Source organism: Labrus bergylta, chromosome 5, assembly GCF_963930695.1.
Source record: "Labrus bergylta chromosome 5, fLabBer1.1, whole genome shotgun sequence".
Classification (NCBI taxonomy): Eukaryota; Metazoa; Chordata; class Actinopteri; order Labriformes; family Labridae; genus Labrus; species Labrus bergylta.
In genome coordinates, this window is record NC_089199.1 from 4,986,214 (window position 1) to 5,008,497 (window position 22,284).

The 22,284-nt window shown below is 40.3% G+C and overlaps 2 protein-coding genes across 4 annotated transcripts; both read left to right on the top strand.

The window, feature by feature from the left end:
- The first annotated feature begins 1,620 nt into the window (after window positions 1–1,620).
- Window positions 1,621–15,414, top strand: pcsk1 (proprotein convertase subtilisin/kexin type 1). Its single transcript, XM_020629411.3, has 14 exons — window positions 1,621–2,037; window positions 2,862–2,966; window positions 3,068–3,190; window positions 6,368–6,514; window positions 7,565–7,641; window positions 8,018–8,106; window positions 8,951–9,123; window positions 9,410–9,622; window positions 9,755–9,855; window positions 9,974–10,207; window positions 11,058–11,215; window positions 11,308–11,441; window positions 11,626–11,787; window positions 13,179–15,414. The coding sequence occupies exons 1-14, from the start codon at window positions 1,849–1,851 to the stop codon at window positions 13,623–13,625; spliced, it is 2,352 nt and encodes a 783-aa protein (XP_020485067.2). The 5' UTR covers window positions 1,621–1,848; the 3' UTR covers window positions 13,626–15,414.
- Window positions 15,415–15,581: 167 nt separating this feature from the next.
- Window positions 15,582–19,694, top strand: LOC109980875 (histo-blood group ABO system transferase-like). 3 transcript variants are annotated; one of them, XM_020629427.3, is made up of 3 exons: window positions 15,597–17,009; window positions 18,074–18,136; window positions 18,441–19,694. In XM_020629427.3, exons 1-3 carry the CDS (start codon window positions 16,976–16,978, stop codon window positions 19,397–19,399), a joined length of 1,056 nt encoding a protein of 351 aa, XP_020485083.2. In that variant the 5' UTR covers window positions 15,597–16,975; the 3' UTR covers window positions 19,400–19,694. The 3 variants fall into 3 exon arrangements, with proteins under 3 accessions (XP_065810685.1, XP_020485083.2, XP_065810688.1); XM_065954613.1 differs by lacking the exon at window positions 18,074–18,136 and having other exon boundaries at window positions 15,582–17,009; XM_065954616.1 differs by lacking the exon at window positions 15,597–17,009 and having other exon boundaries at window positions 18,071–18,205.
- The last annotated feature ends 2,590 nt before the right edge of the window (window positions 19,695–22,284 follow it).

Below are 22,284 nucleotides of genomic sequence, written 5' to 3' on the forward strand. Positions count from 1 at the left end.
TACAATACTGCCTGTTTTGGAATATGGAGACACACTCTACATACACGCATCTGCATCTGTCTTGAAGCCTTTAGATGCCTTATACCACAGTGCTCTTCGCTTTATCACAAGTGACAGATTTCAAACTCATCATTGTGACCTTTATCGTTCTGTAGGCTGGTCCTCGTTGGGTCAACGAAGAACGCAGCACAGTATTATATTATATATATAGGTAAACTCCCTTCTTACTACTCTCCTGTCCATAAACATATCGAGCCATTCGACAAGGTCTCAAAACTGGATAACTTTGAAAACACTGAGGTTTAGAACTGAATGGGGAAAGACTGCCGCTGCACCCAGTATGTGGAATGACCTTCAGAGGAGAGCTAAGTTGCCCTCTCTTGTTTCATTCAGCATGTTTAAAGACCTCGTGTCCAAACTACCTCAGGAAGGAAATTGCAACCGTTTCACAATGTGAATTCATTTAAATGGACATGGTTTACATGTGTGAATATGTGTTTCAGTGTCTAGATGCTATTATTGTTAACTGTTAATATGTTTATATTTGTGCTCTTTCTATTTTTGTATTGCTGCAGGGCACCCCTGGAAAAGAGACCACAGTCTCAGTGGGTCCTCCCTGCTAAAATAAAGGATATATATATATATATATATATCAGATATCATATAGAGATATTTCATATAATCTGCCATAGTGACGGAGCTGCCAGGGATGTTTGACCTTCATTGGCTCGTTTATTGACCTGCAAACTTAGAGTAGAGTAATGATCAACAAAGTTGTGTAAATGACATATTTAATTGTACTTATATGGTTGTTATTCACTACAGGCCTTAGTTTATGTTGAACTTTTTACTTTGCTGTCATTGATTAGCTTATTCCATTCATGAAGAATTCACGCTTCAAACATCTGCTTCGCAAATGAGGACTTTTAAATTCGACCCAACCTTTTCCTTCAAAGACAATTGGGGAAGTTTTATTTCAGTAAGCTTAAAGATTTGTATACCTAACCTACCACTGCTTGTCGCCATTGTTGTGCTTATGAATGATCTTATTTATTTTTTATGATTCTTAACTAAAGATACCCATTTCCCTTCTCCCGATGTTTGGTTTCAGTTTGATCTTGTGATGCGGTGTTGAAGAGGAGCTGTCCACGGTGCTGAAACATCTCTCTCTCTCTCTCTCTCTCTCTCTCTCTCAGTTTACATTTTTAAGCCTAGCTCAAACAAACTGTCACGCGTATTGTCTCTCGCAGATGCATAATAATTGGACGATGCAGCAAAAAGGATGCTGCCCAGCATCATTACCTCATAATGATAATTTAGTGTTAAAGGATATTCTACAATTCCACAATTTTCATTTAGCAGACTCGTCTGTCCAAAGCGACGTACATCAGAGAGATATTACTGGATATGTTTTTAACTGTTGTATTGTTTCGTCATTGCTCCTCCGAACAGTGAGATATTTTTAGTCACATAGATCCCCCCGCCTCCCCTTCAGACTCTCTCCCTCAGGGACCCGAACTAACATCTTAGCAAAGGTAGACGTGGAGTTGACGTCAGTGGACCCGTCATTTGACGTGGGTACACCCTCCACACCCCCCCACCACCCCCCATCGCTACACGGCGATCAGCCCTCCCCATCAGCACTATTTCCTCTCTCCTTGGCGGAGCAATTACGCTCAAATCCTCGTTCCCTCCGTCTCATCCAGCTGTTTCTCAAGGAGTCAAACAGAACAAACGGGGAGCTTTATTTACCATCGCTAAAATAACAAACACCTATTGGACTTTAACAAGCGTCCGTGGGAGCATCAAAGCTGTATTTATTTCTCATCAGATTGATTTCCCTCTGAGATGGAAATGAGATGTCGTCCAGCGGTGATGTGTTGTGTTCTTGCCGTCCTCTCCTCCATGGTTCCCTGGTCTTTGGAGTCCTCTTACAGGGACAGACAGTACCTGAACGAGTGGGCGGTGGAGATCCCGGATGGGTTGGCTGCTGCAGAGGCGATCGCCAAAGAGCTGGACTACCAGCTGGTCCGACAGGTAGGCACCAAAAAAAAAGAAAGAAAAAAAGAAGCAAAACACCAGTTTAAATGAGAGCAAAATGAAAATAGAAAAAAACCTTGAAATGATCCAAAATGTAGGTGTGATCTTAGATCTAATTGTTCTTATTCATTTGGCGTGTTGTAACAAAGAGCAAGGCCTAATTTAGAATGTAGTCAAACATCTCATTTTACAGCAAGAAAAGAAAACATGATGATGCAAAATTATTTATGAAATGTTTATAAAACCTACCATGTCAGTAGTGGACTGTGCTGTAACAGAGCTTGGATAATAAATGTATCAATTATTCTGATTTGCTTGGAAAAGCCATTAGACAAGTGGAAACTCTTTTATGATACCCCCAGAAAGCACACATTGTATCTTCAGCACACTGCTCATTTTAAGGAGGGGGATTTAATCAATGTATGACTCATTGTTTACTCAACGTTCATAACCTAGAGTTCAAGACGTGGGGTTTAATTTCCCTGTTCTGACCATTGATGCCTACCCCTAACGTCTCTTCCTGTACAAACACAATAGAGTACACACAGATTTATTTAAAGAACTGTTCATTCATTTGTATGAAAGCTGAAGCTCTGGACAGCAAACGTCAATGATTACCTGAGAAGTCTGGTTTCATGGCCACTATGACACACTGTATGCTCTCCTCTGAAATAAAATGTCAAAACAGCTTTTTAAAGGATAGTAAGGTTTCTACAACCTGCACATCAGGATTCCACAACCAGATAGCTGGTATTATGTCATTTCCTGTAAATTAAAAAAACAAAAAACAAACATCCTGTCTCATGTCTTCCTCTGTGCAGATTGGGGCCCTGCAAGACCATTTCTTGTTCAAACACCGCAATCATCCTAGCAGAATGAAACGGAGCGCCGATCACATCACCAAGCGGCTGTCCGAGGATGATCGGGTGAGATTTCAGCTTTCTGTCTGAACATTTTGTTGTTGTTTTTTGGCAGAGTTTTAAAAAGGTCTAATGTAACCAAAATGTCTCCCCTGGTCGTCGTGCAGGTGCTTTGGGCAGAGCAGCAGTATGAGAAAAGTCGCAACAAGCGAGCCTCCATTCGGGAGTGCAGGGACTGTCCGGTGGATAAGCTGTTTGATGATCCAATGTGGAACCAGCAGTGGTACCTGGTGAGTCCCCGAGAAGATCACACAAAACACCACAACAAAAAAGAGGGTCTGCAACAGTCATTTAATGAGAGGCCAGCAATGGAAACTAATTGTTGTTGGTTTGAAGACCTTTATTTTTATTTTAGGAAAATATTTCAGTGCTTTTGAGCTCCTTAAACCACAGTTTTTTGGGGAATATCCGGTCTATTTGTTTGTATGTATCAGCTGAGCTTTCTGTTTGCATGCAGCCGGTCTGTTCTTCCCCTGAGACTGTCTGAAACCCTGCTGACTGCTGGACAGCTCCACACTGTTCACAGCTCTGTCTACTGTCTCATGCTTCTAACAGGAGGTCATTGAGTGTGTGTTCAGAATATGTCTGTTGTTATATGTGCAGAAATGTAGCTGTCATTAAAGCAAGAAGAGGAAACAGCATATTAATTTTCCATAACTGTTATCCAAAACAAGAGGGAAATAATAAAAGAATAAATCATTAGCGTGTTATAAAGCAGTTCCAGCCAAAAGAGCTATTTGCTTAATTGGTAACACAGTGGGTGTGTAGATGAGGGTGGATGATAATCCAGCAGGATGGAGTAGAGTAGTGCATCATGCATTAAGTCCTAATTTACCCTGAATGGGAGGTTTTAACCCAATGGAGCCAAGTGGTAGCAGAGAACTGTAGGCTGTCACAGCTGTACATCCCAGTCCACATCCATTACCATCACTTTCACTTCATCCCTCCGACCGCAGGCTGACCCCGATGGCCACACATCTTCACTGAGTTTGATGCATTACCTTTGAATAAACTCTGATAGTCTCCAATTGAGCAGAGCACAGACAGACTTACTGCGATTCATGGAACACATTCGGGGTAGGCAGTGACTGCTTTGGATCATAGATTTATTTTATCACATTAGATCTAACCACAGGATATGTTTAAATACAAATAACTCAGGGCCGCAGCTATCAGTTATTCTCATAATCCAATATTTGACTTCTTGTGTTTTGATAAACTGATCAATCATTTAATCCATGATCAATCATCAAATCGTGGAAAAAAACAATTTAGATAAAGGGAATAAGTCATTTTTTCTTGTTTTGTTTGAAAGATTTTACAAAATCCAACTTTCTGACCAATAAATGGTCAGAAAGTGACTGTTAACTGTCCACCTGATTGATGTCATTATGATTTTAGAGCTAATAATGTTTAACAATTGAAAATAAAGTACCATTTTTGCTAATATATCCAGTATTTCAAGCTTACTAAAATTAAAAATTAAAGATTAAAATCTTGAGAAAAATTGAAAGGACAATAAGTGAAACGTTAATCAGCTCAATCTTTTAGATAAATGTTATTTACTGTTATACATCATCATCCAATTTCCAAGAACCAATGGGTAACTCAAGGCAGCCTGTTTACTAGATTGATCACAGCCAGGGGAGTGAGGTTGTAGATATGATAGTGTGTGTGTGTGTGTGTGTGTGTGTGTGTGTGTGTGTGTGTGTGTGTGTGTGTGTGCGCGTGCTCTCAAAGAAGGGAACGAGAGGGCGACTCATGTTGTGCTCTCTCAGCTTCTCCACACCTGCACTCAGCCAGCATGAGTCACATGCTTGTGGGGAATAAGAAAACAAATTGAGATAAATCATTTTTGCCGATGAGGGATGATGACACTAATGGAATTGGCTTAAAAGTGTTCGTTTAGTGTATTTTCACATCAGCCCGGGGTCTGTGTCATACTGCAGGCCACGTTAGGGATCATCTCGAGCAGCAAGACTCATTATCTGTTCTGAGAGGACAAAGGAAGGGAAAAGGTTTCAAGTGTTGCATCGTTATCAACCACTATGTTGATGATGTTGTGGTTTTTACCTCCCGGATTTACGGACATGAGGGTAGAGCCGAGAAGAGAGAGTGACGTCGACAGCCCCAATAAACATACACATCAGTGGGGGTGGGTGGAGCTGTGTGACGGGGGCTACAGGACGGCAGCTCATAGGGAGAGCTGATCCAGAGAACAGGATGACAGTCTTTATCTCTCACGAGTGGGTGACTGCCTGATAATTCAATCATGGAGTGACTCATACTTGTAGCATGAAATTCCTCATGCCTGCATGGCTTGCATGGTGTTTGTGTGAGAGAGGGAGAGTGTGTGTGTGTGTGTATCCATGGCTGCTCAGGAGTCAGTCCCTGTTTATGTACTTATAGGGGTCTATTTGTTGTATGCCCAGTTGTTGTTTTTAATGTGATGAAACGGAGGGAACGAGAATTTGCAGAGAGCCTTTTTGTGCATTTTTGTGTGTTTGCTGTGTACTATTAGAATCTATGCACAGCGTCAACAAGTGAGTCATTTGGTTTTACACCAAAACAAGCAATCTGTAGATAATGGTGAGCCCGGAGTAAAAACACTTTCTTGCAAATTGCTTTTGAAGCACATTGTAAACAAGACAATCTGCCCTGCATTTGCATGGACAATAGTGTTGTATTAAACCTGTCCAAAGAGAAACAGAGGTAAAGACTAGACGCTGGTGACACATTGGGGTTTGAAAAGTGGGGATCAAAGTGGGAGCTTATAGGAGAGAGAGAAAAAAGGCAATACATCACAGGGATGAGTCACGTCTTGGGGTGGCGTTCTGCAGTGTCTGTGCATAATGCGCAAAGAGCAAAGTGAGTTCTTTTTTTAGTTTTAGCTGTCTCCGGCTCAGAATCATTTTCTTCTCTGACTGCCCTGCTAGCCCTCCCCCATTGCTGCTTAATTTTCATTTAAACCAGCTCTGCATCTGCATTCCCCAAGTCTAATTTTCTTTGCTGCTTCAAAGATGGGTTTCTGAATAATCCAGGAGAGGGATTGGATCTGATTTGAGCTTTGGAAACCTCAACTGAAAGTCAGCACAATGCTAAGGCATCTCGTGGGTTTCATTTAGCAGTAGAATTGTTGTATGGGAAATTAAAACGCCCCTTATCTATGTCCCTCTGAAACCAATCTGCCAACAAGTGGTCATAGAATTGGACCTTAGCCAAACAAAAGAGAAGCATACAATCCAGTAATGAATATCTGTAAAGGTCACTGTGGTGAGATGAGGACTTTATTGCGGCCGACCTTTTTAAAACATACAATGATGCTTAAAGAGCCTGTTTAGAAGAAGAGCTCAGCTGATAATGAACCATTGAATTATCATTTTTAAAATGTTGTCCCTTTCTTCCAGCAAGACACTCGGACGTCCTCCTCGCTGCCGAAGCTGGACCTGCACGTGATCCCCGTGTGGCAGAAAGGAATCACAGGGAAAGGAGTGGTCATCACCGTGCTGGATGACGGTCTGGAGTGGAACCACACAGACATCTACTCCAACTACGTAAGACACACCGTTTCCATGGAGACAGCCTCCATCGTCTGGGCCTGACGTTGCTATAGTAATGCTGCTTGTGGCACCTTAAGGCCTTAAGGCAATTTATGAAGATAATGGTTATTCCTCCTTATGATACACTCTGCCTCGATACAAACGGGGCATTTTTTTGTGGGAATTACTCAACTTCTGGCATTTTTCAGAGGCATTTTTTGGAAAGGAATTAAAATATTTGTGAATGTTTTTGACAAAATGAAGGGGGGGATGCAGATAATTACAAGACTATGGAAGCCAGCATAATTGACTGGAAGCTTAATGTGTGTCCTTTGCCTTCTGAAAGGAACTCTAAAGGTCTTTAAAAAGCCACATCTGCGGTTTGGTTTCAAACAGAAACATTGCTCTCAGAATCAAGCCGCCACATCTTTGCCAGGGCAAAAGAGAGAAAGGGATGTGAAGAGGCTGGATGAGGGAGAGACGGAAATAATGTATGACAACAGCGCTGATGGAAACAACTCCTACTGTAATTAAGTTAACTCTGATTAATCAAAGAGGCTCAATCAACCGAGTCGTTCATCCTTAATGATTGAGGCGTATGAGCCGGCGTGCATTTGCATATCTTAACAGCAGTTATTCGGAACGACTGTCGCGCACGGCTCTCATTTCAATCGCAAATACTGTCAACAAAAACTAAAAAGGAAGCTTTGTATTAATAGAGCTTATTTTTTATTCATTAATAATGTCATTTTCAAATTGTATCATGTTTTCTAGTGCAGGGAACGATGGGAGAGACCAAAACGAAAACCAGAGATGACTTTTATGCAGCATTTAAAACGTTCAGTTTATCAAACTATGAAACAAACTTTATTTGTATACACTTTCAAACAATCTTAATGTTTTCATATACAGCTGTTGAAAATCATTCAATGTGTATTTGTCACAGCTTTTTCTTAGTATGCCCTCTCCTCTTGATGCCTAACATACAATATGTGACTTTGTGCACACTGACATCTTACCTTTCAAAATAAATGCCTGATAGCTTTTCTGTCTGTGTTTTCAAAGGATGCGGCAGCCAGCTATGATTTCAACGACAACGACCCTGACCCTTTCCCCAGATACGACTCCACTAATGAGAACAAGTGAGTAAACTGCTGAGATGACATTCAGACATAACCTGGCTGTCCTCTTTGATCGAATCATCCTGTTGCTTGATGATTGCAGCACTCATCCCCATGTTATCTTAAATGAGGACGAGGTGGGCACAAATTGGATGAACATGATGAAAGCTGATTTTGCCAAATAACCAAAACAGTTATTTTCAGCGGTTTCAGTTTTCAGTATCTCCTGTTTTCTGTTTCTCAGACTATACCTGAAGCAAATGGCTTAACCCTTTGTTAGCTGTCATCAAATCACACTTAGTGCTACAGTGTTTACTGTAGGGTTCATGGACATTTTGCAGAATCTTTGATACATATGTTGCAATTAAGTATATTATGATGTGTGTTTACTTCCTAGACATGGGACCAGATGTGCTGGGGAAATCGCGATGCAGGCAGATAACAACAAATGTGGTGTTGGAGTTGCATACAACTCCAAGGTTGGAGGTGAGATATTAATGTTTACAACATGGTACTATATATACATGTGTGTGTCTGTGTGCACGTTGTAAGGTGTCAAATAGGCCCTTGTGATTGAAGAAATAGCTGTAATCTTGGTTGTTGTCATTTGATTTACTGAGTTAATTGACACAACGATTGACTGATTGGTTGATTGATTCATTTAACTGACCCAAAGAGCATTAATAAAGTGAAGACAACACAGCAGTAGAATCACTGCTGGGTCTATTTAGTGATTACATGCAGGTCTCTTTGCGTACTGAAAATGTGCTGGAGTTTATTCCATTTTTTTTAAGGACTTTTGCATGACAGAAAAATAAAAATGCAGTCCTACTTTTAAAACATAATCCATGGAACACAGTAGGATTACTGCCAAATGTAAATGCAAATGATGATGCAAAGATGCACATCATGGGGTTTTTATTTATTTTATGTTTTATAGCCAGGAGGAAAGGGAGATTTCCTACACACATCCTGATTTTTCCAACAGATGGTTACATAACGTCACTCTCCAAAATAACTGAGCTCTGATCCACCTAAACAATGGCTTAAAAATTAATGCTGCACTCTCTGAAGGGCCGGGTTACAAACTGGTTCTCAGTGCCCCTGCAGGACCTGCATTCCTGGTATAAGACATCACAAATTTGTTTGAGGAAGATATTTATTTTAAGGGGTCGGATATGTTGAGTTATGTATGAGTAAAGTTGCATTATTTGATCCCAACTTTTCTCTCTGAAGCCACCATAAATACATCCATGACATTCAATGCCAATATACGACAAATAACCAACAGGATATCTGTAATATAATATTCTTATCCCTTCCTGTTTAGGAATTCGTATGCTTGATGGGATTGTGACGGATGCCATTGAAGCCAGCTCTATTGGCTTTAATCCAGACCATGTGGACATTTATAGTGCCAGCTGGGGACCAAACGATGACGGCAAGACTGTGGAGGGGCCAGGCCGTCTGGCTCAGAAGGCCTTTGAGTACGGTATTCAAAAGGTAGGACGTTAGATAACGCAGTTCTTACTCACATCCAGCCGGTGTTGTCTCAGTCTGTGGTTCCTAAGGGAGGTTATTATCTAGAGCAGTGATGGGAATCAGATAAAACAGAATCAATAAAGGTGATGTGTTCAGCTGCTGGGAATGAGGCTTCTAATGACAAGTGCCATTAGTCACTTTTAGCTGAGATTTCATTATCATTTAGTTTAGTTTTTTCTTCAGATACCACACATTTATTTTGAGGGAGAGAAAGCATTACATTCTCTGTCCTTCATGTCCTCTGCAGGGTCGTGGCGGGAAAGGCTCTATCTTTGTTTGGGCATCGGGTAACGGTGGCCGACAGGGTGATAATTGTGACTGTGATGGTTACACTGACAGCATCTACACCATCTCCATCAGCAGCGCCTCCCAGCAGGGCCTGTCCCCCTGGTACGCTGAGAAGTGCTCCTCCACTCTGGCTACAGCGTACAGCAGCGGCGACTACACCGACCAGAGGATTGTAAGCAGACACCTGTTAGGGTTACATCATGTCACTTAGTTTTGTTCATCGGACATGTCATCATGTAATTGAAGATTAACTTGAATTGCATGAATTGGATTTTCATGTCGCCCTTTTCCTGTTTGCTTTCAGACAAGTGCAGATTTGCACAACGAGTGCACTCAGACTCACACTGGAACATCAGCCTCTGCTCCCCTCGCTGCTGGAATATTTGCCCTGGCACTGGAACAAAAGTAAAAAACACAAGCTATTTTCAATGCAACATTACATGGATTTATTGGCGTTTGACACATTCATATAAATCATTAAATACTCACTTGAATGCCTCCCTGTCCGTCTCCCCTCCCTCAGTCCAGGTCTTACCTGGCGAGACCTGCAGCACATTGTGGTCTGGACCTCAGAGTTCGATCCCCTGGCCAATAATCCGGGCTGGAAGAGGAACGGAGCCGGACTGATGGTCAACAGCCGCTTCGGCTTTGGCCTTCTCAACGCAAAAGCCCTGGTGGACCTCGCTGACCCGGCCACCTGGAAGCACGTACCTGAAAAGAAGCAGTGTATCGTCAGAGATGATTCTTTCCAGCCCAGGTAAATGAATTACTTACAACTTATTCTGTTTTGATTAGAAGATTATATTTTTAGCTTGAATTTGCTTTTGGTCGAGGGTTTTTAGAAACTTTATTTTAGATAATGAATTTAGCTCTACCGTACAGTGTTTGGAAGTTTGGATTCGTAAAAAATTGGGCTCATGGTAAATGTATGTCATCATTCAATTTCAAATCTACAAGGGTTTTCTTAGCAGTTAATATCACTGAAAAATAAGAACCAAGAGCTTCCTGTAATGGACACTACAATAAGCAAAATGTCCTGCTCTGTTGGTGTTATTTTGTTATCATATCTGTAGGTATTTATAAATATTGGCTGCTAAGCGTTATCCTTGAAACAGCCTTTAACTTCCCATCATTCACCTGTAGACAAGACAACAGTTCTACCTCCTTCAAGAGTCCATTTGCTTTGGATTATAAGACTCAGTTTCCCCATTACCTTGCTACATCCCTGTCTAATCCAAAGGATTTGGCTTTTGGTTTCCGTCAATGCTTAGTGGTCTAAAACCCTTCCTCTAGCTTTATGCCAGCTTGAACACATAAATCCTTTCATTCATTCCTGGGAGAGATGAGGATTAACTGTCTGCAAATGAATGACCAGTGGGATCCAAATCTGTCAATGCATTTTACGCATGCTTGTGACGTGCTCAATATCTCAACAAATTTCAGATTGTTTTTGAAGCACAATCATATGGAGTTTGCACAGCAGGGGTCATAGTCATATGTTTTTTTCCCCTCCCTGCTGATAGATGTACAGTAATGAGAAGATGACAGGGAGCTACAGGGAGGTCTGTTTGTGCGTCTCATTCCTGCTATTTTTAATTCACCCACAGGGAGCTGAAGGCAGCGGGGGAGATCACTATAGAGATTCCAACCAAAGCCTGCACCGGCCAGGAGAACGCAGTCCTCTCATTGGAGCATGTGCAGGTGGAGGCAAGCATCGAATATACCAGGAGAGGGGACCTGCACATCACACTCACCTCCCCATCAGGTTAGAAGTGTGCACATGTATATATAAAAACACATATATATGGTGAAAGTAAGAAGTGCTAAACTGATGTGCCATTTTTGATTATCCATCAGGTACCAGTACAGTGCTGCTGGCCGAGCGAGAGAGAGACACGTCGGCTAACGGCTTCAGAAACTGGGACTTTATGTCTGTGCATACATGGGGAGAAGATCCTGCTGGAACATGGACTTTAAAAATTACTGATACTGTAAGTTACACACTTTTATCAGTTTATTTGTTTTTGGTTTACACATTTGTACTTGTATTAGGCCTAAAGTAAAATTCCACAGCTAAACCCAAAACAGAAAACAAGTGGAAACTCCCTACCCGCTGTGTTGGCTAAGGTGTTGTCCTTTCCTCCTGACGTGTAATGTCATTATTTCCCCTCACAGTCGGGCCGAATGGAGAATGAAGGTCGGATTTTGAACTGGAAGTTGATTCTTCACGGGATGTCAGAAAAACCAGAGCACATGAAGAAACCAAGGGTGTACATTCCTTACAACGCCGTGCAGAATGATCGCAGAGGAGTGGAGCATATGGATGACATGGTGGAGGTGAGTACAATGCAAAAAAAAACTTGTAAAAAATATATATATATATATAAATATGCATTCATGCAACATACAAAAACTGGTTCAGCTCGAGATGAAATAAATAGCAGAGAGTTGGAGGGTTGTGTCATGTAAAATAAGAGATGTCACTGTAAGGGCTGAATGTACAGACACTGAACTTACACCTGAATATAAAACATTAGGCTAAGTGACTGAGGGTCTACAGTTATGCTAGCACTTTTTTTGAGGCTGTTCTTAAGCAGAGCGGTTCTTTGAGTTAAATCCTAATGGTCATTTTGCCAACATGCTCACAGTGACAATGCTAACCTGCAGATTCTAAGCAGATATAATAATAGAAATGGTCAACATCCTAGTTTAGTGTATTACCATGCAGCCAGTAAAACACTAAACACAAATTACATCTGAAGGACTGACTTTGGAAATGTTGACTTTTCTGTTTGAATTAAGATTACAACATCTTTTTTTTTTTTTTACAGTTAGCTAACTTAGCCTATCTTCCATAGCAGAGACTTAACCTTGTTTTACTGGTAATACAAGGTTAAAATACTCTTGATATAGACCTTTAGTTTTAAACTCTATCCACCGTTCCAGCCAATAAAGAGGCAAAAAATGAAACCTGAAATAAATACTTATTTGGCTGATACTATTTGCTAATCTGTCAGACATCGATGTGGCTCTCAGTAGTTTTGCAGCTATTTCTATGCAAACTAAAGTATTTCAAAAGTTGAAATTTTGACCTCTTGATGGTGAAGAACATTTTGGATTGACAAAGTGTGTATTTTCTCGAGAGAGACATGTCTGTAAAACGTTTAATCGGTGAGATGCCTCAGTAGATTGAGCAATCTTAAAATGTAAGTGAACAGAGTCACTATGCCAACTGAGAACTTGATTTGGCCCGACCCTTAGACATTTTACTTCTCGTCTTGCTGCAGTGATTTAGCAGATAACTCCACAGCACGTCAGCAATAGGTGACAATACAGTTTGTGGTTGTTAAAGGTGCTACAAACATTTCTGACCAAACCCAAAAGGGCATGACAGAATAGTGACTGTTATAACTCCCAGTGGCACATTGTTACGAAAACCTCATGTCAAAGCTATACTAGCAAAACCATCAGAGAAGGGTTTTTATGTCATATCTAAGATTGCCAAGACATGACATGAACTCTCTGAGGCTCCAATCAATCTCCTAATAGTTACCCATTGTTCCTCCTACAAAATACCATGATGAAACAGAGAGATCTGCTTTAAAAAAATAAATTCAGTATTTAAAAATATTCTAATGTCAGATCAAATCAGAAAGATAACTGAACAAACAAAATACAGTTTTAATGTCAATCTTAATGGGATTATTTTATGTTTGTCTGTGTCACAGGAGACCACAAAGGGCAATCCACAACAAAAGACTGAGTCTGCACAGGCCTTCCTACTTCCAAACCCAGAGAAGGACCCTAAAACCCCCTCAAATCCACAGTACTCCCCCTCCCTGGCCCTGCTGCGTCTCCTTCAGACGGCCTTCAACAGGCAAACTCCCGTCCTAAAGCAACAGCAGTCTGTAGCTAGGATCTCCTCCTCCTCCTCCTCCTCCTCCTCCTCCACCTGGGCAAAGCAGCAGCCGAGCCGGAGCCTCTCTCCTGCCGCAACAAGACTCCCCACTAAGTCATTGTACCAGGCTCTGGACATGATCAACAAGTTCCGGGGCCCAGAGGACAGTGTCTACAGCGACTACACTGATGGCTTCTACAGCTCCAAGCCGTACAGGCACAGAGACGACCGACTGCTGCAAGCCCTGTTTGACATGATCGATGATGCCAGCAAGTAAAGGAGAGGAGAGGGGAGGAGAGATAAGATAAGGGGGAGGCATGTCTATGTGTTGGTTTGGGGAGCAGAGGAACAAGGCAAAGGAAAGAGAAAAAAGTGAAGGGATGTGATCAGGAACTTTAGTCCTAGAAAAGGAAGAAAGATGAGGAAAAATGTTCTTTTTCCCCCAAAATGCTGCAAATCTGATTTATTTACCTTCGTTTACCCTCCATTAATGAATTACTTATACAGCTAGCAATATTTGCAGCACACACCTACATCAAAACATATACTTCTTATGACACAAACCATACCTCCATGTCGTGAATTACTGAGCATTTACTTGATAAGAAGAAGAGAAAGGCCTTGTCTCTCTTCTCTTCATCGCCTGTTTAAGCATGTCACCTTTAGAGTATACGTTTTGTTATAGTATATATATATATATATATATATATATATATATATATATATATTAAATATTTATTATTCAAAGACGATGATTGTAATATGGTTTGAAAAAAAAAAACACGATATCCAAAATCTTTCCTTTCAAAAATCCTGTTTCCTTTTGTTTTGCCATCTATCAGTCATTCAGTTGTTTAACATGGTCAACTGTAGGACATCTCACTTTATTCACTTTAGAGGACGACTCTATCCATAAAATGTGACATAAAGTCAATGAATGTGAGTATAGGCATACATTTAAAATGAAGCAAAGCTTTTTATTGATGAGTAATTTGACATGTTTGAACTGTGTTGACAAAAGATTTATTCTCAGGGTGTCAACAAAGCTCAAGAAAGTTTCAGATACATATAGATATTCTGGACTTGTCAAAGTATTCATAGAAATATATATAAAATTGTGACAAATCATATACTATAAAGTATGCTACAGAGATACAGCAGTTGTAGGATTTAAAGAAAGATAAGCTTGGGAATATTAAATAAAAGATGGAGCAGTCATCTAGTTGGAGTAGTGAGACATTTAAAGTGACAAATCTGAACTTCTTTATGTGCAATTAATTTAATTTTGTATGAGTACAATGCTGCATTAAATGAAATATTTTTCTAAGGATCCTCATAGTTTATGGAAATAATATATATACAGTATCAAACCCTAGAACAGGTTTATTTTCTTGTGCCGTGGTTCACTCAATACCTGCAAAGTCAGTGCAGTAAACATAACTAACTAGAAATGAACACTGCCAGAGTCTCTGCTGTCCAAAAGCTTAACTGTGTATTTCAGTGAATGTTCAAATAGCTGGCTTGTTGTTTGTTCATCTTCAGCAATATTCCGCCTACCAACAGTTCTTTTAATCCTGGATTATCACATTAATAATACTTCTCTGTTTTTTTTATTTTTTTATTTGGTTTCATTGGACTTTCACACATAAGAAGCTGACAAGAAGAACTGTAGATTAGAGACTCTGCATTCATCTCTGACGGCTTAATATATTCTATTATTCATGTGCCTATCATCTCTTTACATGGTGTAGATCATTTAATAACGCTTGTTTAAGTGTTAAGTATGATATGAATATCCTTTGCAGAGTCTTTACTCTCCAGTTTTTAGCTGCCTGCCCCGCTTCTCTGCCGACAAGGTGACAGGAGGAGGAAGATGTTTGGACAACGCTTTACATGCACAGTGTAATTTATCCACTCTTTGTTGTAGCTCGTGCTGTTCTCTTCATGTTTTTGACTGATGCTTCAGTCACAAAGTTGTTTACACAGACCAATATTATGTTGCAATTTCTGTATGGATGTAAAAAAATTATAATAATCAAGATTTATCGTAATAAACTGCAAACTGACCTCCTGTCATTTTGAGTCTCTTCAGCAACCAGTGAATCTAAAACACAAGAATAACAACCAGGCTGACACATGGGGGGAAAGAGGGCTTGGTAATAAAACTTAAATTAAATTAAATTCAGTCTTTGGTCAAAAATTATAATGATGTGCATAAAAGTGTTTCGTTATCAAGACACACATTTGAACTCATTTGCATCTTCTTTATGTCATGATTGATAAAACGGTCTTTGGACTTAAAAGCAAATTATTTATTTAAGTCTATAGTTTATCCATGAATGACAAACCTATCTATTTGAAGTATTTTAGATTTTAGACTTTTATATTTAAAAAAAAGTATGAAAGAAGTACCAATGACTTTGTTGATATAGGCTAGTCTATGATTGTTTGAATTATAGGCTACATTATTAGCGCTATTTTATTAAGCTAACTTAATGAGACACACTTTTTTGTATTATTATTATTTTAATTACCATTTTTATGACATCACAATACAAACAGGAGTGAAAACCCACAACCCAATCCATGGACATAACCAGTTTCTGAGGCATGGTGGATGTTGGTGTCTTCCAGTCTTTCAAAATCATTTTTTTTCCTACTACCATGCCCATCAAAAGAGCAGTTTGGATATATGAAGGGAGCAATACAGAGTCCTCTGAAGCTTAAGAGAGCCAAGTTTCTGTGGCCAGACACACTTTTAATCTGAAGTTGTTTGATGACACACAACACTTAGCCTATAATCACTCCAAAGAAAAATCAGAGCTCAACAATTAAAGGATATGGATTTAGGATGCTATATTTGTGATGGACATTTCTGTGACACAATATGCATCCTACAGTCTTCCATTTTTCATTTTGATTGACTTTTAGAATTGTTTTAATAGATACTGCAACTTTTTTTGTTATGTTTCGTCTCCTTAGGTTTGTAGACATGCACCAGTTTATTACCTTGTATTTCCTGTCTAATACCACCACCTTGTGTACAAAAAGAATACAACACCCTGCTGGAGTAAACAGAATACTTCTGTCTGCTTCCTCACTTTCATAAAGGATGCTGAATCTCTTCAGATGTATATAGGCCTACCAGCATGTTTTTTGTTTTTTTTAAGTTTGTGAGTGGCTTCCAAAGTGTAGGCTATACCAAGCATCGTCAAACTCTAAACATAAGTAGGAGTTACAAATGTGTTCATGCTTTTCTTTCTTTCTGTGTCTTACTCCCTTAGCTCCTCCTATTCGACCAAATTCCCAGACACATCTGGTTGCTTTGGTTATTCTCCAAAAATGAATTCTGCAAATGCCTGAGGCTATAAAAGTAAGGCGAGGGGGCGAGAGAGAAGATAGGTGAAGACAAGGGAGTGGGAAAGATTGTAGAAGTACAGAGAAGAGCGAGAAAGAGAGGGAGGGGAGTTAAGAAAATAATCCCTGGCGGAACACAGTGAGTTAAACAGCATATTTCCAGGAAGAGAGGGAGTTAGCAGGGAGAAACAGAGAGAGGGAGACAGGGGATATTTTAACAGTCTCCTCAGAAAAAAAGGTCTGTGTGTTTATCCACCAGCAGGTCACAGTATGGCGCTGTTCCCGTTCTGCAAGCAGCCCTCAGGTCAGTACAAACTCAGCCACTGCTCCACCTCTTTTACTCGTGTCATGTCTGGTTGTTTTCCCCTCACTTTTCATTGATCTCTGCAACTATGCTCAGTTTGATCACAGTTGTTTTAAGGACAAGGAGAAATAGATTGAGCCAGAAAATTCTGAAGTGTAAACAGCAAAGCTTTGCTGTGCTTTTACTCTGCTGTTTTCAATGAGCAATCATGTGTTTGAAAATATGTCCACGCAGGCAAAATGAGCTCCTTGATTAATTCGAGAACTTAAGCTGGTTGGAGAGCACGCACATCAGTGAAATGTATGCCGAGAATGAAGATAAAAACAATACAATCCCTTGCATGTGTTTCTGCTTAGGTCCTATCTAGTGCATCATGCACATGTCAAATAACTTGATACCGATCTCTTAACATACAGTGTATCTCAAACAACCATCAGCCTTGGCTGCATTCTGCTCTACTTCTCTTTTCTTAACACGCACACTTGGACATGATGTGCTATTACTTTGTTGTTGTATATCAGTAGCCGCTGATTGCTTTGTTGTTTAACGAACTTCCCCAAAATAAGAATAAGGCTTCATGCACTGTGTTGATCTCGTTCTCATTGTATCTCAGAAATGAACCCCATTCCCTTGAGGTGTCACAGGTAAAATTGTCATTTTAGTTCATTTAAGGACTCAAATAAATACTTACCTCACAAATTGTGATTGGTATTAATATTGTACACACAAACACAATATTTTCAAAAACATTATTCCATATTATTATTCCATTTCAACATGAAGTAAGTTCTATCTTCTGTGTATACAGCCTAGACATTAGATTAACTGTTTGTAACATATTCATCTTGCAATTCTCTTTTAAGAGTACATAATTTGTGCAATCATCTAAGGGGAGATATTTTTTTAGCAGCACATTGTTTTCAATCTAGTGAGTTTGGTATTTTGTGTCCTGTCAGGATTTAAAGGATCATTGTAGTTTAAATGTACTTACTGATAGATTTTAGCAACTTGTACTGATTTCATTTTACTGCTTGTGCATCTGTGTATTTTTATTCTTTGAACAGGACCAGTCAGAAAAACCAGACTACAACTTGTCCTGTACTGTTTTCTCCTGTCTCTTATCATATGTAAGTTCCCAGAAGAATTTGCTCCACTCAAACCCTTTGCGCTGGGACAATAAATGCACCAAACGCTTGGTAAATATTAAACTGAGCCTTGTTGTTTGAACTGCATTCAGAATGGTTCAGAAAGAAGTATTTTTGCATTTTGACTTGGAATGGTATTTTTCTAAATAAATACTTAAAACAAAGATGTAAATGGTGCATGTTATTTTTTTTTTTTTTACAAAAGTCTCACTGCATGACATTTTCTTCCCAGCCAAAAGGGGAGTTTTGTGTTGAAATAAATACATTTTTTGATTCTCCCCCTCAGACTTCCTCCAAGGACGCAAAGCCTCTGTCAGGGTGGAGTCACCTCATCCTTTCTTTCATGCTTTAGGTGAGGACAGTGGTCAAGAAATGGCAGACATGACAGTTGTCAAGGCAGCAGCCCCTAAGACTCCTCAGGAGACACCATGGGGTGCACCTTTGGTGTGGGGCAACACCCGTAACTCTGCTTGGCGTAGGGCTAAATTCACTCAACGGGGAGTCCGTACCGGACTGTTGGTCCTCGTGGTGGGAACCTATGCCCGGTTCATCCGACGTTTTCTCTCTTCAGCTGAAACCCACTTTCTCCCAGGTCAGATGGTCACCTACTACATTCTCACAGACAATCCCCGCTCTCTGGACCCCTCAATGGAATTAGGGCTTGAACGAGAGCTGAAGGTGGTTCCAGTTGCAGAGCTGCCAGGGTGGGACAGGTTGGCATATCGCCGAATGGCCCTGCTTGTTGACGCCATCAAAAACGAAATCAGCAGCGAGGTTCAATACCTCTTCTGCGCTGACATCGATCAGGAGTTTGTGGCCCCTGTGAGAGAAGAAATCTTTGGAGACCTGGTTGCCACATTGCACCCAGAGCTTTATGGCATGCCACAAAATGCATTCCCTTATGAAGTGGAAGAAGCTTCATCCGCTTGTGTGGATGATGATGAAGGAGATTACTACTACACCTCTGAGTTCTATGGAGGGCTGGTTTCTGAGGTGCACAGGCTGGCTCAAGCCTGTTCTTTGCTCATTCTGCAGGATCAGGCCAAAGGGATAATGGCCAGGGGCCTGGAGGAGAGCTACCTGAACCGCTACCTGATCGACCACAGGCCCACCTGTGTGCTTTCCCCAGAGTACAGCTGCTGGGACTCAGCCCTGACTGCTGATGTGCCTGTGCAGAGGCTCGTCTCCTTGGGAAGGCAATGTGAGGCATCAGATATGAAGATGAAAGCGCAGTACAGATGTTGAGGGGACTACTGGCTGAATCCACAAATGAATGGATGTAGATCGTAATCCCACATGAATAACTATGGCTTTAAGTATTACATATCCTTTTAGAAAAGGTATCTGTTCAAGATCATTGTGTTATGACAGGGCAGGAAATAAAAGGCAATGATGAAGACAAAGCACAAACTCCAATCATCTTTATTCAATTAAGAGTTCAGAGTTTCCATTTCATTTTCTCGTCCATCAATAAATGTAAATTGCGCTTTTTTGAAAAGGAAAAGTGCTCTCAATTAAAGTCCCCTTTCTGTGAACACCACCTCTGTATGCCTGTTATCGCTTTCACAGCAGACAAATAAGAAATTGACCTGTCTCTTTAAACCAAGCACTGTCCTCTCCATTAATGTCAGCCTGCGAGATACTGTTTCAGGGGGCTTTGTGGTCAACAGCGATAAGAGTCAACAGTGTAAGTGCACACTTTCCTCACACTGGCCAATGATTAACTGGAAGAGCTGCTGTTTCAAGGTCCTTAAATACCAGGTGGGGGAAAATGGATACAAGTGGATGCTCTTCCTCCAGGCTACACGTGTATAGAATATTTAGTGTTTAAGCATTATCAAAAACTACAACAGCAATGGAGGGAGATTTTGTTAAAAGCTATCGTCTTACCCAAGTGATTAGTTGGAGTGCAACGTAAACCTTAAAGATCTGCACACACACACACACACACACACACACACACACACACACACACACACACACACACACACACACACACACACACACACACACACACACACACACACACACACACACACACACACACACACACACAGTCTGCCTTTCCCTTCTTGTGCGCTGTGTTTTAATGGAAGGGTTAAACAGTAGCAGATGGCTCTTTCTCAGTGCCAACAGAATCTGTCCTCAGGGCCAGATCGCCACGTGGAGAGAAGTTCGAGGTAAACTCCAGATAATCCTTTTGAAACTAATTTAAATGTCCGCAAGTTCCACTACTTGCAAAATAGATGTGTTTAAGTGGGCCAATTTAGATATCACGTGTCCAATTTTCATGATTCAATTCTCTAATTTGAACTAAATTGCACAGTAAATTGTATCTTTCTGCCAAATGAAAACTGTCTCACACACTTAGCAAAAAGCCCATTTACCACGAAATGATCTCCAAATACTCCTAAACATTTTCTCTGGCTTTGCAGTCTATTACCTTAAGAGCTGTATATAGAGGCTTTTTTTTTTTTTTTTTACATAGTTTACCTGGTTCATGCTGAGAACTCATTTTCATACCCTAATACAAAGCAGTTTAAAGAATTATTGGTTTAATCCCTGTCATGTGGTTTAGTGGTGGTCAAACAGCCTTTCTGCTGCAGCAAAACTAAGGCAGAGAAAGAGGAGGTTTAGCAATCCTTTAACGTATTTGCATGTAATCCTGTTATATGTTTATTAACTATTAAGTGCTACAGTGTTTAAAGACAACACATTAGTGTCTCCTAATGCAAATGAGGAGGACAAACCTTAGTCAACTAAAGAGCAACGCCTTTATTTCACTTTTTGTGTTCATTGAGTAGTCTGAGATATCATTCTTCTTACTTCTGTTGCGAAGCAGTCTGAAGTCTGTTATTCTTCAATAATGTGTTTATGATGCACTATGTATCTATTTAATCCCAAACATTATCATCATAACTTTTACACGCATACAAGTCACTAGTGGACAGCTATTCAAAATGTGTTTTCTGCTACATGCATGCATTCTGATGCCACATCTGCCACTCAAGTGGACTTCAGCAAGTCAACCCATACACTGTCACGCGCTGGCCAGTGTACCAAAAATGTCTTCAAAATCAAGATGGACGACAAAGAGTCAAAAATGCCATGTTACTGCAAATCCTGTTGTTCCTGACAGTGGTTCATTCTTGAGTCCGTAGGTGCTCTAGGCAGAAATTTGCAGTGGCCCGAGAGTTAGTCAGGGGCGACAGATTCTCTGCAACCCACACTCAACTCGGTTACGGCAAGCAGCTAAAAAAAATGTCAAAGAATAAACACCATAATATAATGCTACCTAAAGTGATGTCATGTAATAATCATCTGCGGGGTCAGGTGGTGTCCTCTTACGGAGGTTTCCTACTGTCATTGTGTATTTTGAGCCACTGCTGTGGTTAAAAATTTGAAGGCCCTCAGGGGAACCCCCTACTGGCCTGGGGTCCTGAGCAGCCGCCCGCCTTGCTTGTTGACAAGCAGTGCCTTTGGTTCCAGAAGAGCCTTGCAGGTGATAATATTTTCAAAACATCAAGTAACAACTAAGATATGATGTTATCGTGACAATTTCCAGGTATTTATTTTAGTTTTGGAGAAAATTGATTGATCGCATACCCACTAAATTGGATGTCATGCATTGCCTACTATAGTTCAATTACAATTGGGACTTAACTGACCTTGAAAACTTTTGATACGGAGTAGCTTCTTTAATGTGAATCAATTGATTTTTATGATTAAACTGTCACTTGCAGGATTTTAACATAAACAGTATTTTGTGTAAGTTTGTTTCATTCAAAGTGTTTCAATGGAAAAGGCTCAATTCTGAATTCAAAACCATGCCATCCCATAATATTTGCTCTCCTATTAAATGTTTTTTGTTTTGCTGTTCTGGCAGCCTCCAGGCAACAACTGTCGAGGTTGTTTGAGTTCATCAAGCACGGTTTTTCCTGTATAAAACAGGAAATCTCAAAAACTAAAAGATGGTCAACCCTCAAAACTTAAATTCAGGAAACTCAATATGATTCTCTCCAACTCAGTGGAATTGTGACAAACTGAAACTAGGTTTTTAAAACGGAAAAAAACATTAGCTAATTTGTTCATGCATTAAAAAATATTTTTTGCATTGCAGCATTGCATGA